This window comes from Stegodyphus dumicola, chromosome 3, assembly GCF_044657685.1.
Source record: "Stegodyphus dumicola isolate Sdum_Otavi_A_Nest chromosome 3, ASM4465768v1".
Classification (NCBI taxonomy): Eukaryota; Metazoa; Arthropoda; class Arachnida; order Araneae; family Eresidae; genus Stegodyphus; species Stegodyphus dumicola.
This window is the reverse complement of record NC_140770.1, coordinates 136,549,382-136,567,281: the sequence shown is the minus strand read 5'-3', so window position 1 is coordinate 136,567,281 and position 17,900 is coordinate 136,549,382. Positions and strand designations below refer to the sequence as shown.

Here is a 17,900-nt window from a genome sequence, read left to right as displayed (position 1 = left end):
AAGATACAGCACAAAAATGGGAAAATTTATTCCTTACAGCTAATTAGACTTAATGCCAAACGACTTACCATCTCTAGTATTTCAGTGGCTTATTGGAACTTTATATTAAATACTCTATATCAATTGGGTTGCAACTTCAGCAAATTTGCATGAAACTAAACTGGTGTGCAAAACTTAAGCGACAATGTAAAAATTTAGCAGATAGCCATAAAATTGCAGAAAAGGAGGTCTGGTGATCAGTATAATGAACACGTAAGTGAGTAGAAACGTTATGTGTATGCAAATATCAGGAACAAAACGTCAGAGGCGACGTGAGCGTACACAAAATGCATGATGTCGGCACACGCAGCTCAACAATAGAATAAAAGGAAGGACGGAGACGCAATTCAACATATTCGCTGCAAGTACCAGCGAGTCATTTCGTGAAGTATGGCTAGAAGAAATCACCTGGACGACTTCACACGTGGAAGAATGATCGGAAAGCTGGAGGGGCGTACTGTCACCAGTGTAGCTGCAGAGTTCGGAATCAACAAAAGTGTCGTTTCGCGCCCTTGGAAAGCATTCCAAACCACAGGTACAGTTGTTAGATAGGTTGGTTGTGGCTGCCCGAGGACGACAACTGCAGGGGATGACCGATATATTGTCCTACAGGCGAAAAGAGGCCGACAGCAAGCGCCATTGCTCAGCAATGGTGCGACAAGTGTCGCGGTGTACTGTGCTAAGACGACTTCACAAAGGGGGCGTATTCGCCTGCTGTCCTGAATGCTGCCTCCCGTTAAAAGTTGGCCACCGTTTACAGTGTTGCAGAGAGCACAAAAACGGGACAACTGATCAATGGAGTCGGGTCCTCTTTACGGATGAGAGTGTTCAGTACCAGAAGCGATTCTCAACGTGTTTTGATTTGGAGAGAGGTCGGAACCTGTTTTTATCCCAGTAACATCAAGGAAAGACACCGTAACGGTGGTCCTGAAGTTTTTGTCTGGGGGTACCAGTGAGTCATTTCGTGAAGTATGGCTAGAAGAAATCACCTGGACGACTTCACATGTGGAAGAATGATCGGAAAGCTGGAGGGGCGTACTGTCACCAGCGTAGCTGCAGAGTTCGGAATCAACAAAAGTGTCGTTTCGCGCCCTTGGAAAGCATTCCAAACCACAGGTACAGTTGTTAGATAGGTTGGTTGTGGCTGCCTGAGGACGACAACTGCAGGGGATGACCGATATATCGTCCTACAGGCGAAAAGAGGCCGACAGCAAGCGCCATTGCTCAGCAATGGTGCGACAAGTGTCGCGGTGTACTGTGCTAAGACGACTTCGCAAAGGGGGTGTATTCGCCTGCTGTCCTGAATGCTGCCTCCCGTTAAAAGTTGGCCACCGTTTACAGTGGTGCAGAGAGCACAAAAACGGGACAACTGATCAATGGAGTCGTGTTCTCTTTACGGATGAGAGTGTTCAGTACCAGAAGCGATTCTCAACGTGTTTTGATTTGGAGAGAGGTCGGAACCTGTTTTTATCCCAGTAACATCAAGGAAAGACACCGTAACGGTGGTCCTGAAGTTTTTGTCTGGGGAGGCATTGTGCTGAACGGCGAACTGAGCTCCACGTTTTCGACAGAGGGTGTGTAACTGGGGATCGCTTTTGTGAGGAGGTATTCCTCCCCATGTGCGTCTGTTCCGAGGTGCCACTGGCCCAGACTTTTATGGATGACAATGCACGGCCACATCGGACTCTTGCTGTTGAGGAGCTACTGAAAAGTGAAGATATCACTCGAATGGATTTGCCAGTGCACTTCTCAGATTTAAATCCCATCGAACATGTGTGGGATGCTTTGGGGAGACTCATTGCAGCACGCTTACATCCTCCGGAGAACACCTAACAACTCAAATAGATGCTGATTGAGGAAGGGGCACTCCGCAAGAAATGTTACACCAGCTAGTAGTTCTGAGTACGCAGAGACGGTGCAAAGCAACCATTGCAGTGAGGTGAGGGCATATCCCATATTAAGGAACATCTGCTTGTTCTTCCTCTTGGATAGACTATCAGGAGTCACGATACTATGCGTTCAATAAAGCTTGTTTTTGTTTGATTCCATACCGTATGCATTGTATTCCTTTTTCATCTCCGATGCTTTTGTGATCCTTTATGTACATAATACTCTCCTTCATTTCTGCATTTCATGTCTCTCAGTTGATTTCTCGTGGTGTTATGGCAAAAAACCCTGCTGTTGCTTAAGTTTTGCACACCAGTGTATGATGTCCCAGACAAAAGACAATGTGCAACTAACTTTCACCACTTTCAATGTCAGGCTTTCACGCGTATTCTGATCAGCACTTTTTATCTCTGAGCAAGCAACTGCAGTGGGAACATAGAGCTTATGTTATGAGTCATGCTGGTTATTATTTTACTTCACAGTTTAACTTATTCCACTTGACATAAAATTTGCATATACCTCTAGACTGAGCGAGCACATGACAAAATGAGAGAGAAAAGATTCAGTATAAAGCTGACTGTTAGAAAAGTTAAAATAAAAAGCTACTAATCTTTTTTAAAAATATGTAGAACTATTTATTATTTAATGCTAATTATGAGATTTGTAAAATTAATTTTATTCTTGAATTTGTTTTATAATTAACTCAAATATTATATTTTGCTTAATAAAAATCTGATGTGTACACCACATGACTTCCTTGTACGGAATATTAAATTATACACATTTTTTCTTGCATTTTATTTAAACTTATTAGATTGAATTAAACCTACTTCGCCGACAGCGCATAAACCACAATAGAATAAATGCATTCTTTAAAATTCACTTTGTTTACCATAGCGAAACTCTGGCGCTAGGTTTACTTAAAAGTATTATATTTCATTCATATTATAACTCAGAATGCACAAAATGTATATCATATAAAGAGTTACCTAATCTTTGCCACATGTTCTATTCAAATACTATAATAAAGCTAGAACTATGTATAAAAGAAATTAAGCAAACAAAACAGAAACAGTTTTTCACAGACGATTGAGTATTTCTCATTTAATTCAGTTCTCACTTCGCGAGAAGGCAAAAATACATAAAAACTCAAAATATCTATATTAAAAATTACGAAGTAAATCTCAAACGCTTATTTCCTCGAAAAAATTCCAGAAAGAATTAAGCATGATTTAATTGGCAATAATAAATGAATGCGTTATCTTTGTTGTTGCGAAGCTAAGTTTCTCTAGATTGGCAACAAATCCACTAGTTTGCTGTTTCAAATGTAAACATCAATGGCCGCCATTAAAAACAGGCTTAGCGGCAATTAAACAACTCTAAAATTGCTGATAATTCTAAAAATATTGCACACAGATTTACTAAAGGCATAAAATCCTTAACCAGAAGATAAAAACAACTTAATTCAATCATTTTTAAAGCAAAAAATGTACAATTTACAAACATATAAGAGTAAAGAAACTGAGATCACTGAGCCGGGTAATAGAGTGGATATATATATAAATATATTTATATACGTTTGGTGCTGCCGATTGCAACTAAAATACGAGGTGCACATCTACATGTTATAGCAGTCCTATATACAAAATTTCAACATTCTAAGGCTACTCGTTTTTGAGTTATGCGAGATACGTACATACGTTCGTACAGACGCCACGAAAAATTCTCTTCAGAATTAATTTTAAAGCAGTTTTATAATTTTTTTGAAGGAAAAGAGTATTTTATTCTGTCCTTACGTACAGATATGATGCAAAAACATCGTTAAATTGCATTCGATAGCGGTCAAAATGGATATTTTCGTTGAAATATGCTGCCTGAAACTTTTCGCGATTACAATACTTCCTTTTTACTTCGTACAAGGAAGTAAAAATGTTGTTGTCATGCCCATATTACATAGAACAGTGGTTCTTAGAACCTACTCCAAAGAGAGGGTGGACTTCTATTTTCCACCCTCAAGGTAGGTCACTCAGGGGTCTCCCACCCTCTGCCTTTCCGCTAATCCACACTAAAGGACTTTCTGCTCGCTGCTATACCACACCAGCGCTACACATTTACAAACATTCATGTCTTCTCCGGGATTCGAACCCAGACCCTTCGGTACATAGTAGGCTTCACTATACCATGTGGGCGACGTTTAATTGACAATGCATTCTATGAAAAGTCCTTAATTTTTTTCATCGATTACTCAATTTCCACGTACCTGTAGTGTACTAAACCTGTAGTTTCTGCTTTCCAGTGCATATCATTTTGGCCCAGTAATACAGTCCATTAACCTTTTATACTCTAGCATTGCAATCATCTTTATAACACAACGAACCTTTCGGCAAATAGCATGAGAATAGGTTTTATCAGAATTGTAAATACCATCTGAACAGAAAATTTTCTAAAGTAGGGATTTTAGTTTTTTGCCTTTATATAGCACTTCCATTATCTGTACTGTTCTTTTTTTTTTTAAATGTGACATTGTGTCTTTCTGTAGAGACACCAACCATTAGATTTTTTTTTTTAATCATTGTAGTGCCTAGTTAGCCATGTCTTCTGACTTGCCTTCATTGGGCGGCTGATATTCAGATCTGAGGTGTTAATAAATAGAAAACCATTAATCTAATACTTCTTTCACGTATGGATCTCCCTTCCATTACTCTTATGGATATTCTTGGAATTTCTGTTTGTAATTCCTACTCCTCATGCAGCTGGTTTTCTCATTGTAGGAAATGCACTGTGGTAGATTTTGGTGTACTAGGACATCAGCAAGTCTACAATGGCTTGTATTCAGTGACTGGCTTTTATTTTTATCCATCAAAGTAATTTTGCTTGAAAATATAAAATCATTTCTCAGCATTTTGAGACTGGCAAATTTTAAATAAATTCGATACTGTAAATGAATGCATTGCTAGATGCAGCTTATGGTAATGGCAGATAAATAATTGATTCCCATTACCCTAATGTTGGCATATTTTCGAAAAATCCCAGATATATATATAAAAAATTACTGAATTTCTTTTGGCCCATTAAGCGTTTAAATTATGCGTAAGTTTGGGTTGAGTTTTTTTAAAGATTTGACCCGAAAAAAAGTGACTAGAGATCAACTGTAGTACATTACTATGTTTATACGCACAACAGTTTGTATATTAATTATTAATTTTGTTTTCGTGTTTAAAGATACTTTGATAAATAAAAAATTTTCTGCCTTTCACAGTATAAAAATGTACGAAAATTATAGCCAAAGAACATAAAAATTGAAATATCTAGCTAAATATTTGTATATTTTATATCAGAATTGCAATAGTTTATTAATCTGAATCATGTATTAAAATGTGAATTTAATGCAATTTTTTAGATGCCGCGAGAACCTCCGGAACTTTTACATTTCAAAGTTGGTTGCTATACTGTAACACTATAAAGACAGGTATACTTTTAGTTTTGAAACAGCTGCTGAAATTTTTCGCGTTTGTAGCGGGGTTGATGATAGAATTAAAATTTCTAAGTGCAAAATAAGCAACATTATTAATCGTAAAGGAAAAAAACAGTATTATTTCTACAGGGAAGAAGAGTCCAAATGAATACCCGAAGAAGGTACGTACTGTTCTTAAAGTTTCTAAAGTTAAATTGTTGATAACAGCAGAAAATCCTCCGGCACAGAAATTAATTTCAAGGTCTTTAAATACATCTGTAACAACAATAAATAAAATAATAAACCAATAGTTACAATTTCAAAATTCTAAAAAACGTAATGTTTATCAGCTTTTGCTTTGGCAGGTGGCACGACGCAGAACAACTTAGATAGTATCTCGTATGATAAGTAATTAGCAGGAGATAAATGGAATACATTATGAACTTCGACGAAGCATGAGTCTACTTAAATGACTGCACTGAGAAACTGCACTATTTGTTATCTAAAACGAAGAGAAAAAAATATACGAAACTGTTTCCATCTATGAAAAAAAATGTTTCAGTTAAGGGATTTATGGTTGTCTCGGGATTTTTTCTCTTACAATGGGAAATTAAAAATAAGAGAGAAGAATAAAAGTGTTAAAATCAACTAATCGTTTTATCAAGAGAAGGTTTTACTTCTGTTATTTACAGAAGAAAGTCCATTTCTCTATCCCAATGACTATGAAATTATAAAACTTAATCAAGACAAAGAAATAAGTCATACTTTGAAAAGTGCTGCTGCATTCCTTGAAAAAATGAAGATTGATACAGGTACTGCATTTTCAACGCATTCCTGCGAAGTTCCTTGACGTTTTACCTATGGACTAGTGTGCTTTTATTATCTTGAAAAGAGTTATTTTTAAGCGAAAACCCACCACAATTGATGGACTGGAAAAGGAATGGAAATCAGTATTCCTAGAAATTTGGCGGAACGTCTTTCTATCATGAAAATAACAATGCAGACTCATAATCCAGAAAAAAGGCTAGCAGATTAAACATTTAAAATAAAACTGTTTACAGTTTTGGCATAAATTAAACGGCTTCAAAATAGTTCAAAAAATGTGTAAATACCCTCTGTATTTATTATTTGAAAATGCGTATATTGCTGCGGATTTTGATTGCCAAAAAATAGTTATTAATTTTAATCATTCGGGAGAAAATTATTCTGAATATGGAGAAATTTCTTGGTCCTCACTTATTTTGATTTCTGTTTTATTTTATTATTATCTTTATTTCGCTTAGTTCTAATGAACAATGCAGGGTCATAATTTGAAAGTCAAATTAAAAAATTGGAGGGGGAATAACAGAATGTCAGTTAGCCATGTTTGTAAAAGTGCTTCCTCACCGGTACGTTTTGGCTTTTATATTAATTGCTTAGAATATGATTGCACTGGCTAACGAAATTTAATTTTTAGTTACAAAACGGAAATGGAAGTTGTTTCTTATAGATTTTTTTTTTTTTTTCCTGACTTGAAATCTATTTTTAAAAGACTTTTTTTCATCAGCCGGGGTCTTGAGTACTTGTATGAGGGAAAAAATAATAAGAGTAAATGTAATTGAAGTTTAAAAAAAAAAAAAAAAAAAAAAAAAAAAAAAAAAGTTGTGAAGGAAGGAAAAATGTAATTTTATTTTTGCAATCAGCACAAAAAAGTATGTAAGAATCAGCATAAATTATAATAAATTCTTTGTTGACCAGTATTAGTCCTATTAACGATTCTGCTATTAAATGTTATTCCAATATTTCAAAAAATTATTTAAGATGTGGAAGACAGCAAAATACTTAGCATTAATTTTCAGTTTTACTTAAATTACTTTTAAAACTCATTCATATGAATATAATGCACATAATAACTGTAACAGTTTTTATTTAAATTATTATTATTTTTTTTAACAGAAAGGACTGAAGAACGTTTTCGATGAAGCAATTTTAGCAGCTTTAAGTCCACCGAAGAAAAAAAGACGCCCTCACAGGAATTGCAATCTGTTATAACTGAGTTTTATACATCATGGAAAATTTTTTAAATTATATAACTAAGTACGATTAAGGAATATTATGCTCGTAAATAATCCATTTACTTTAGCTTGTAATGTTAGTTTATATATTTTCCTTTATATATAATATTGCTAAGTACTATTTGTAAAAAAGAAATCAGATTATTGCAGGAACACCTTAAAAAACGCATCAGTGTTAACTCACTCATAGAAATATATACTTTCGTATTAGTAGCACCCCATCCTATCCTTTGAGAGGGTTTATGGCCAACTATGAATTGTCTCTATATGATGTTGCCATTCGAAAGAAGAAAATTAATTGAAAGTTTTCTAAAATGGCTGACAGTTCTATTGCTTCGCTTTTTGATTTCTTTAGCAACGCAGGCAGTTTAAACGGATAAACAAAACCTGAGTACATGAATTAGCCACTTTAAAATACATAAAGACTGCAAAGGTTAAATGAATACATGTAAAATGATTATATATGTACATTTCTGAACGCTTAAATACATGAAATGCTGCATCCCTTTCAGTATTGAATTGTGCCAGGTTGGTGATTTACCGCCAAATCGGTATTTTAAGTACTGACTCTTGGCAAATAATCGTTATAATTCAAATAGGTCTCCTGTTTGACATCAGGAACAGGTCATTTCTTTTTGGAATACGTATTCTTTTGTTGTGCATCGCCAGATTTGGACACTTTATTTTGAAATAAAATGTTTAAATGAATAATAAAATTGAAATGAAAATGAATAATAAAATTGAAATGAAAATGAATAATACAATTTTTGAATTAAAATGTTTAGTCGAATATTTGGACAATTTTAAAATCAATTTGTGTACAAAAATTTTGATTCGTGGTTTGAGAATTTTATAACAATTTTAAAGAGCATAATATTAAACACAATATTGTAATGTTATTTATCTTTATTTTACTATTAAAATTGCTTACTTTTAAAAAAGGAAAGTGAAACATTTATATTTTTCTCTGTCGTATTTTGAAATGTTTTTACGTCTAATTTTATCGATTTTTGAAAATTATAATTTTGAAATTTAAATTAGGTAATAAGTGTTATAAAAGACAAGTTGCGGGGAAAAAAAAACTGAAAATTGTTAATGTAGTAAAACTCGTTTTATTTGTCTAATTTTCCAATTTTTAAGAAAAGCATTTTCCTTCAGATATTGTATTTATGTGTAAAATTCATTTTATGCTTTTCCTGAATTTTTATTTTTTCTAAGAAATCTTTTTTTACTCTTACATTTGCCAAGCTTGATGATATTCAGTTTTCCCTCTCGCCTCCTCTGCGACATTTTATTTATTTATTTATTTATTGAAATCAAATATAGCGGGGAATGGATTATGTCAAGAATTAACAGCAAACATGAAAAACGGAACGTTAAATTACAAGAAAATAAAAAGACATTAAATTTGAAAGAAAAATTTAATATTTTCCGCTTGCCGGAAAGGTATCTCACTAGTTGCGTAACAGAAAAGTACTTTATTTCAAGCAGTGGCAACACGCATAGTTTTTAATAACTGAGTTTATTGATTAACTATGGAAGACGAAGCGTACAGCTGTGAGAGCTGTCATGAGATGACACCGGGATCTAGATCCATTGAAAAGGAATAGCCACATTCTTGTTTTTAATAAAAGCTTCTACCGAACGTCCATAAAATAAATCTTCTAAAATTTGTATTACAATGCTTAATCGTTTTTAGGTTGGGATTCCTAAGATTCGGATGATAAAAAAATACGAAAATCCGAATTCTCGCATCTTTCTCGCTTTGTGAAATCGAATTTGAATATAGCATCCGTAGTAAATACATCGCTGAAAAGAGAAAGTAATCAAATTTTGAAATTTTACTTTGTGTACAAATGCGAAACGTACTTTGGATAGTAAATTTGTCTGATAAGATGTTTCCTTTATTTCAAATTACTTTATACTCTGGTTAGTAATAATTAACGAGTATTTGTTAGCTCTTTTCTAAATATGTTATATTTTTGTAATAAATTATTTTTGCATTTATGTGTTGTTTCCTTTTCTTGTTTACTGCTATTTTGCTTCATTTATCAATTCAAACTTCTTGGGAGTACACTAATTTCTAAGTTAAAAAGAAAGAATTGTAAATTCTAAAAATGATGAGCATGGTACATAAATGGAGCTGTAGAAATCAAGTTTCGAATAATCCAGAGTTAAATTAATATCAGTTTCCATAAAGAAAAATTAAGGAAATATGCTTTTAAAATACATGATATTTAGAGCCATTTTCATTAAAAATATAAGTGAGTATCTAAAATCTTTTTTAAGCGTTTGTTTATTTTTTTTAAATTTAATTTCTAACCTAAGGAATGTTTACTATACGCACAGCATTATGAAATAGCAGAAATTCTTTTAAAGCTCATTTGAAGTCTTTTTCAAATCATTTATGGCTTGATTATGTTTCAAGTAATTAATTCTAATAGAGGTTTTTCGCACATTTTTCAGACGATTTTATTTAAATAAGTATTTTATCAAAATTTTTTATGTTTTAAATGTTCTGTTTGATAACTCTTTTTCTTAAATATTTTTCTACACTGTAATTTCCAAGACAATAAAGCGTTTTGTAATATCGGACGAAGTACTTTATACCATTCCTCATGAACAACTTCCCAAAGTCCAAGGAGGGCTGTAGGTCGATATTTGGATAATAAAAAATGGGCTACACGAAAAGTCAAAAATGACTCTACAGTGTCTGAAATACTTTAATAATTCATCGGATCTATGCTGCAAAAACCGTAAATAATCTTTATCTCTAGGATGGATGCTTATTTGTAAAAAGGCCTTACGAATATTAAACACAATTGCAATTTGCTTCATGCGAAATGTATTAAAAACTGAAGGAATTAATTCAATGAGATTCAGTCCTTTTTCAAGACTAGGTTGGCCTTCCTGCTTCGCTGAAGCATCGAAAACGTGTTCATGCCTGTGAGATAAATAATAGTACGGTAATTCAGTTTCATTATTTGAGATCTTTTTTATTACTCCTTCTTGCTCCCACTATTAGCATTTGCCCATAAGCTTCATACAAAAGGTTTTCTAACATTTCCTTGTTCATAATTAATGTTACTAATTGTTGGGAAATTTGCGTTCTCCCTAGCGGCGCGCAGTGCTGAAGAGGCGTATAGTTTAACACTATGTAGCAGGGCATGGCCAAACTGCGGCTCGCTACCTTGCGGCTCTTTGGCCCATTAAATGCGACTCGCTTTCAACAAACAGCAGCTTAATTTTCGACATATAATTGCATTTTGAAAAAGAAAGCATGCGATGACGCATTTCTTTACAAATTACTAATTTGATTTCTTAAATTATATTACGTATGTATCAATTTAATTTATTTCAAGATGTCCTCTGTAATTTCATTGTCAAAATAACAAACCCCAGATTTGCAAATAGTTGCATTGCTGCCAACTACTATCGCAGCCATGCATTTTTAGAGCAGATAATGGCCATCGGGATAGCATAAAATATACACTACGAGGGCAATTTAAAAGTAATGCTCTCCAATATTTATTTTTCTTAAGTTAGTTTTATTTCAGTCAGTTTCTGCTTACATTCTTTCTGTGCAAACCCCTTGCTTCACATTGACAGTCTTGATCCATTCATTGTCTTGCGAGATGTGCTATTTCCAAGATACTAGTTTCATTCAGTCTTTGAATAGCTTGGCAACTATTGAAAAAACTTCTTTCAGGGAGGTAAATCACTGTTAACGTAAGGGCTGTTTTAATTTGGGGAAGAATCTGAAATCTAGGGATTTTTTAGGTAGTCCTTTTACAGGTGTCCTTTGAAGTTAATTCCTAATCCTTAAGTATTTTAGGTTATTTTTATGCAATGTTTTTCACATTTTCTGCATACTAAATGTTCTAGTAACACGTTTTGCACATGAAACATATTTTTTCACTTCTCACATCTTTCGCAATAATGCCTTGATAATCTTAAGCAAAGATCATCATTTACGTAACCAACGGTTGAGCATGTTGAAATTTTGCGGGTCGCGAAGAGAATGAACTCCACTGGATTTCAGTCCTGGTCAAAATTTTTAATTCAGGTTTTATAAGTTATTTCCAACAGAAATATTTCATCTTTATCATCAGATCTTCGTTTCAATAACGCTGCAGCAAGAAAGGAGTCACCAACTGCACATAAACTTCTTTTTTTTGTATTATACAGCTTCATACAAAATACCGATGGTAGTAAAAGTGCTGTGATTTTTTCTTGCATGTTGCTTGACGAATTTATTCTTGTTTCTAGCCCTTCGCAAATATCCCAATAGATTGAAGCCGGTGCTAGACTCTCTGCCTCGGTGCTTCTAAAACTTTTCGCCTTTTTATTCTGCAGTCCACTATAGCTGAACTGGCTGTCTCGGTTCTAGTTTTTGCACTACATTTCTTTAATCAGCTGATATTTTTTATCTTCTTAATCTTCGATCATCTTGTATATTGTCATGTCCTTCACTACCCTTAAGGTTTCTTGAGGTTTTTTGAGCTAACGGACTCAAACTTTTTTTGAGCTAACGGACATAGCTGACGTACCTGACCCATCTCCAAAACCAGTTTTTCCCATTGGCCAGCAAGTTGAAAAAAATATGAACTGCAGTCACAGCAGAGTTAATCGACACAAGGACCTGACTGCGTTAGCTCAGATGAAGGGCCTTTCATACTGAGACGTATCGGAGCTAACGGACACAGCCGATGAGCTAGAAAAAAAACACACATGTTTTTTATCACAACGGACCCAGTTGAAAAATCTGAACTTCACGCAAAACAGAGCTAGTCGGCACGTGGAACCGACCAATCACGAAATCAAGGATCAAGGAAGTTAATTTACGGAGTGCGCTAGGCTAGGCCTTTAACTCCACATCATCAGAGATAGAATAATTACATCAAAAGAGGGGTTCATCTAATAAGGGAAGATTTTGAAGCCTAATTATAAAAATAAAAGCTTTTCAGATAATGCCTTCCGCATGAGGAAAAAAAAAAAGGAAAACTCTTAGAAATTCTTTAAATTAAATTTTGTGTTTAAAAAGGGCCAGGAATAAATTTTGAGAGAGGAGTCAACATTCAAAAAGTTTTGAAAAGAATAAAAAGGTGCAATACATTTGAGAATATTTAAAATCATCAGCAGCGGTGCGCTGCCTCCCGAGATGAAAATCGTCAGCTATGAAACGTAAACAAATGAAAGCGCGAGCGATTTTCTGCTCGCTGATTGGCTGCGCTAGTTGGCTGCGCTGATTGGGCGCTTCCAGCCAGTGTGAACGAGCTAGGTTAGATCCGTGTTCCATGCAGCAGTTAGTTCCGATAGCGTCGTTGAGTATCAAGTGTGAACGGTGCTTTAGTAGCCCAAAGGAATGTTATACTTCTCTCCACTCCCTGATCACTAAAATCTCACGTAATGTACTATGAAATTCTGCTGGATTTTAGCTCCAGAAACGTTTCGTTTTGAACTATGATCTTTCATTTTCTGAAGTATCCGCGTATGGATACAGATTCAATTTCAAAGAATTCTCATATCAAACTACCGTTTTCTAGAGAACTTAAGTAGACACCTTTATTTTTGCCTCAGAACTTTAGTTTCAAACAACACAAATTTATGCAACTTCTTTTGCCTTTAAGAGATTAATATAGAATTTTCTATAAGAAATGCAGAGAGCGTTTATTAAAACGGAATGGAAGATTTGATGGCACTGTTATCAATTCTGCCGCTGCGAATCCGAAACCATCAAATCTGGAACCGACGTCTAGCTGATCTACCATCAAACATGCTTACACTAAAAAATTATTTTATGAAAGGTACATAAGAGAAAACGAGTATGAAAATATATTTTTAAAAATGCGTGTTTTCTGTACAAATGTCAGAACTCTTCATTCTTCAATTGGTATTTAACATCAGGGAACTGTAAGATACTTAATTATACTCTGCCCTTCTTATTTAGGCCTATATTCATAATTAGAATACAAACAAACTTAAACATAGGTAAACTGTAACGTGAGTAAACGCTTGAATCTTGAAGCTCACTTTCTCGACAAAATTTGATAAACATAAAAGTTAATTCGAGATGAATATACAAAATGAAACCATATTTGTCATCCCTATAATAAATTTATTTGACAGATAAAAGTAGGAAACGAAAAGTTAACTCTTTAACTTTCATTTGACAATGCTGGAAAACTCATTAGAGGTGATGATATTCAAAATGGAAGCTTTAGTGTAAAAAAAGTTCATTATTAACTAGAACACGCAAAACCTCCATCGGTAATCGTTTAGAGACTTTTCAGCCGAATTTTCTAAAAAAGCACCTGACTGCCTCAATATCACAAAGCAGATGAAGCGTTTTAATGCTAGGGGTTGCTTGCGCGAGAAAAAAAGGACAAATATTCTGACATTTGGTTTAAGTCAACAACCAAGCGAAGCCAATAATAAAATGGCGTAAATTATTCGCGAGAGTTAACCTTGAATGCTCAGCAAGTCCATGCATCATGCTAACAGACAAATGAAGCAAAATTATGGCGTTTGTTGCGCAAGCTTTTGTAGTTCAAGTGCTACAAATTTGAGAAAGCATGAGCACTGAAAACTGCAGAAACGTCAAATGGATGAAGTTTAGAGTAGATCTGCAAGTGTATGACTTTACGGGCAAAATTGGTGATCCGTGATGAAGCCGCGTTTCATGTGGCAAACTGAAAAAGTATAATTTGATATTTGGTTCACGGAAAACTCGCTAATTACAAAAGAAACATATACGTAATTCTCTGAAAATAAATATTTTCTGTGCCTTAACAAAATGCGATGTGTTTAGACTCTTTCTTCGCACAATCTTGTAATTTATTTCTTGGGAATGCTTGAAAGGAAAGATTTTCTTATGCTCACTTCTCAGCAGGACTTAATAGCAAGTAAAGCTCTGCTCAGGCGAGGCTCTTGGCTCAATTTATCAAGCTGTTTTATCGCTTGTAGGGAGTTCTGTGTTTATTAACAGGTTACCTAATTATTTTCCCTTTATTTTCATTTCCATTATCATCGGTTCCCACCAGTATCCACATTAGTTCATGTATTAAGCACAGAGTTCTTAACAGAAATCTTTTGGCATCCATAGCTTATATCTCAGTGTTAGTTTACATCTCAGTTAGCAACTGTGTTACTTATTTCATCTCTAGTTTATTAGCCGTAACTGTTAGTGAAAGTTTGAGAGCCTGAATCAAAGCTTGTGGGCTCACTTTGACTTGTAATTTAATATCTTAATTTTATCTGAGCTCTAGTTTATGACATACGAGCTATATAACCGTTAGTCTGACAATTAGAAAAGAAGGTTACTCAATTGGAGTTATTTTACTTAGAACTTTAAGACGAAACGATAAGCCTTCTGACTTATCTTTATGAGTTAACAGTTAGAATAAGATGGATGCGTACACTTCTGTGGCAAGAACTCGGGAACTAAATGATCGTGTAGATTCTGCCATACTACAAAGAACCTTCACATTGAACATTTAATGCATGTCCGTAGAAATCTGGAAATCTGAACTTCCATTTTATAATTTTTTCTCCCAATGGCAGATTGTGAACAGTTACAGTGTAACACAGTCCATTAATCTATACAAGGCCAGATGTGGTGGTCTCTTTATTATGGAGGCACCTAATAGGTGGGCCACCATCGCCTCCTATGAAGGGACGGACAGTTACAACCATGCCTTTTCCGGGATTCGAACCCAGGCCCTTCGGTATCGCAGTCAGGCTTCCCTACCATTATACCGTCTGGGTGGCAAAATAATGTATTTGTGAAATAAATTCATTGCAGTAGTCACAAGTGGTTTTTTTTTTTTTTTTTTTTTTTCCTTCTTCTTCTTCTTCTTCTTCTTCTTCTTTCTGTACCATTAATTTGATTTGCCTGCCTTTGAAAACCAGCTCAAAATTCAACAGCGACTGCTGAAGTGTTCGAATGCTATACAAATGGAATATGTGACTGAAGCAAGATTTATAAATCATGACAGAAGTTGCTAGATTTGTTAGTAGTAGGCTATCTATGTCCAAAATTGTCGAGACAGAATTCTCAATGATGCTTAGCTTACTGATTACGTAAAAATTCTAGCAAATTTCTTTGGAAATTATATGAAACAGTGCAGCATTTAGGGCCGTCATGAATAAAAATTATGATTCCGATACCATTGAAATTGCAATCATCTTCATTTTTTAGTAAATTCTTTTTTACTGGGCATCTATAAAACTAGTCATTCGAAAGTTTTGATTTCAAACGTTTAACAATTTTTTAGGTTTGGTTTCAAAGATTCGATCGAGATTTAGAATAAAAATTCTGAAAATTCGAGACCTATGAAGTTGAAAGTCATCCTGGAAAAACAGGGTTGAATCTTTGAAAACTGTACCGTTTCGCATCTAAGGAATTAATTCAATCATTCAAAGTTAGATATAATCTTAGTATGTTAGCTCTCATGCTAATTGTGTGGGAAAATAAAGTTATTAATTTTCATAAGAAAGTTATGAGCTTATTTTAAAATAATTTACATTTCCGTTTCTCTGCTTTGTGTGTAGTTCTGTATCACACTTTTTATGTTTTCTAAAACAATATGTAAGAGCTAAAATTCAAGAAAAACTATTCAATTTGTTTTTTAAAATGAGTGATTTATACATTCAAATGAAAAACCTTTTAAAAAATATATTTCTAAAGGCCAATACGTATGCTTTCGTTTTCAGTTCACTTCTAATAAAAACAAACAACAATTATGAACGAAGAGGTAGAAAATGCTTGTTTTTTTACCTAAAACAAGAATGCTCAAATACATCATACAGTAGTCTCAAATTTATAATTTGTTGTTTCTGAACACAAAGTAGGAGAAATAAAGTTTCGCATTTTTCTACGGGCATAATAATTTCATAAAAATGCGAAGTTCATATTAATTTACTTAATATTATTATTTTTTAATATAAATATGGATTTATGGCTCTTGGAAAATCCAGCTGCGGCTCTCAAACTTTCTTGAAATCTACCATGCGGCTGCTATCATAGTGCAATTTGGCTATCCCTGCTATGTAGTCTCGCGGTAAAAGCCAAGAAAGGTGTGAAGACTGTGTGTCCTTCTGACTCTCAAGCATTTTAGCGATTAAATAATCCCTTACGTTCCTCTCCATTGATATCCGACATAAATTATCTTCTTGGCAAAATTCCAAACTACAAAATTGAAATTTCATGGATCATAGGACATAACGGCCATTTTGGTAATGATCAGGCAGATGAATTAGCCAAAGAAGCAGCTATTGATCAAGATGGTACTGGAATCATCATTCCATGGCCTCGCTCAATTTTCAAGTACCAACTAAAACAACTTGCTTCAAAATCTTGACAAGATTTGTGTAACAATGCTCCACAGGGAAGACGCACATATAACTTGATCCCCAATGTAAGCTTCATATCTCTATACTCGAATCCTTCATTAAATTACTATATAACAGGACATGGAACCTTCCCCACATATTTCTGCGCAAGAAATATGGCGAACTCTGATATCTGAATATGTGGAGAACAGGGAACTCATGATCATTACAATTTCTCATGCTTTTTAACTGAGGATATTCATATAAAATCTTCACGAACTGATCTCTGGGCATTCCAAAGGTTTTAATTAAAGATAAACATCAGTATCCAAAGTTTCAAAAAATTACGCAACAACTCTCTTCCTATGCTTTAGATCTCTGTCAAGTGCAAGTCTACATACTGCAGAAATTTAGTGAACTTTTACATGCTGCGATTATGGACAAAATGACTCCACTCGTGAACTTTATAAACTGCAATAAACCTTTATATTTGAAATAACCCATGGACACTCACCTCTTTAGCATTATTATTGCAATTCATTACAACATTGTGTTGCCAGTACTAATTACAATTATCTCATTATGTTTATCTGTTTACTAATTATATTTATCTCCTATTTTTATTGCACCAAAACAGATGTTTAATTTAATTTGTAAATTTCAAATTATATTCAGAGTATTTTGTAATCTACTTATGCCCTACATTATTATTTTTAATATTAGTATTTACTGGATGCGGGGCGTAAGGTAGGATTGCGCGATTGCATAACAGGCAAACTCTAGACCATTTGGAAAGCTTCAGTCTATGTAAATTCGTATAAAACCTGTAATTCCCCCCTTTTTTTTTTCCTTAAGAGTTAGTATGGAAAAGCATTACCAGCTGACCTATGGTACATCGCTGGTGTCCCCCCATACTTTTACCTGTACCTATACTTGATGTGTCTATCCGGTGTGTGTGTTGTAGCTGGTTATCGACGTGGTCTGTAGCGGTGATTCTCTCCAGCGTGGTGCGGCGATCTGATGCAGAAAATACTGACACAGAACAGAGCTGCCGAAGACTAAAATGAGATTAGGGATCTAACAGAATGTTATGTTCCAAACAGCATTTATATCAAGTATCGTCTGAAATTATT

At 34.3% G+C, this 17,900-nt stretch overlaps 1 protein-coding gene across 2 annotated transcripts in view; it reads left to right on the top strand.

Annotated features, from left to right (window-relative positions):
- LOC118195210 (cdc42 homolog) overlaps positions 1–9,441 on the top strand; it is a 53,617-nt gene extending 44,176 nt beyond the window's left edge. For both annotated transcript variants that reach the window (XM_035366472.2, XM_035366469.2), the window contains exon 5: positions 7,316–9,441. In XM_035366472.2, the coding sequence (XP_035222363.1) occupies positions 7,316–7,411 (96 nt within the window). In that variant the 3' untranslated portion in view covers positions 7,412–9,441. The remainder of the gene's footprint in view (positions 1–7,315) is intronic.
- The last annotated feature ends 8,459 nt before the right edge of the window (positions 9,442–17,900 follow it).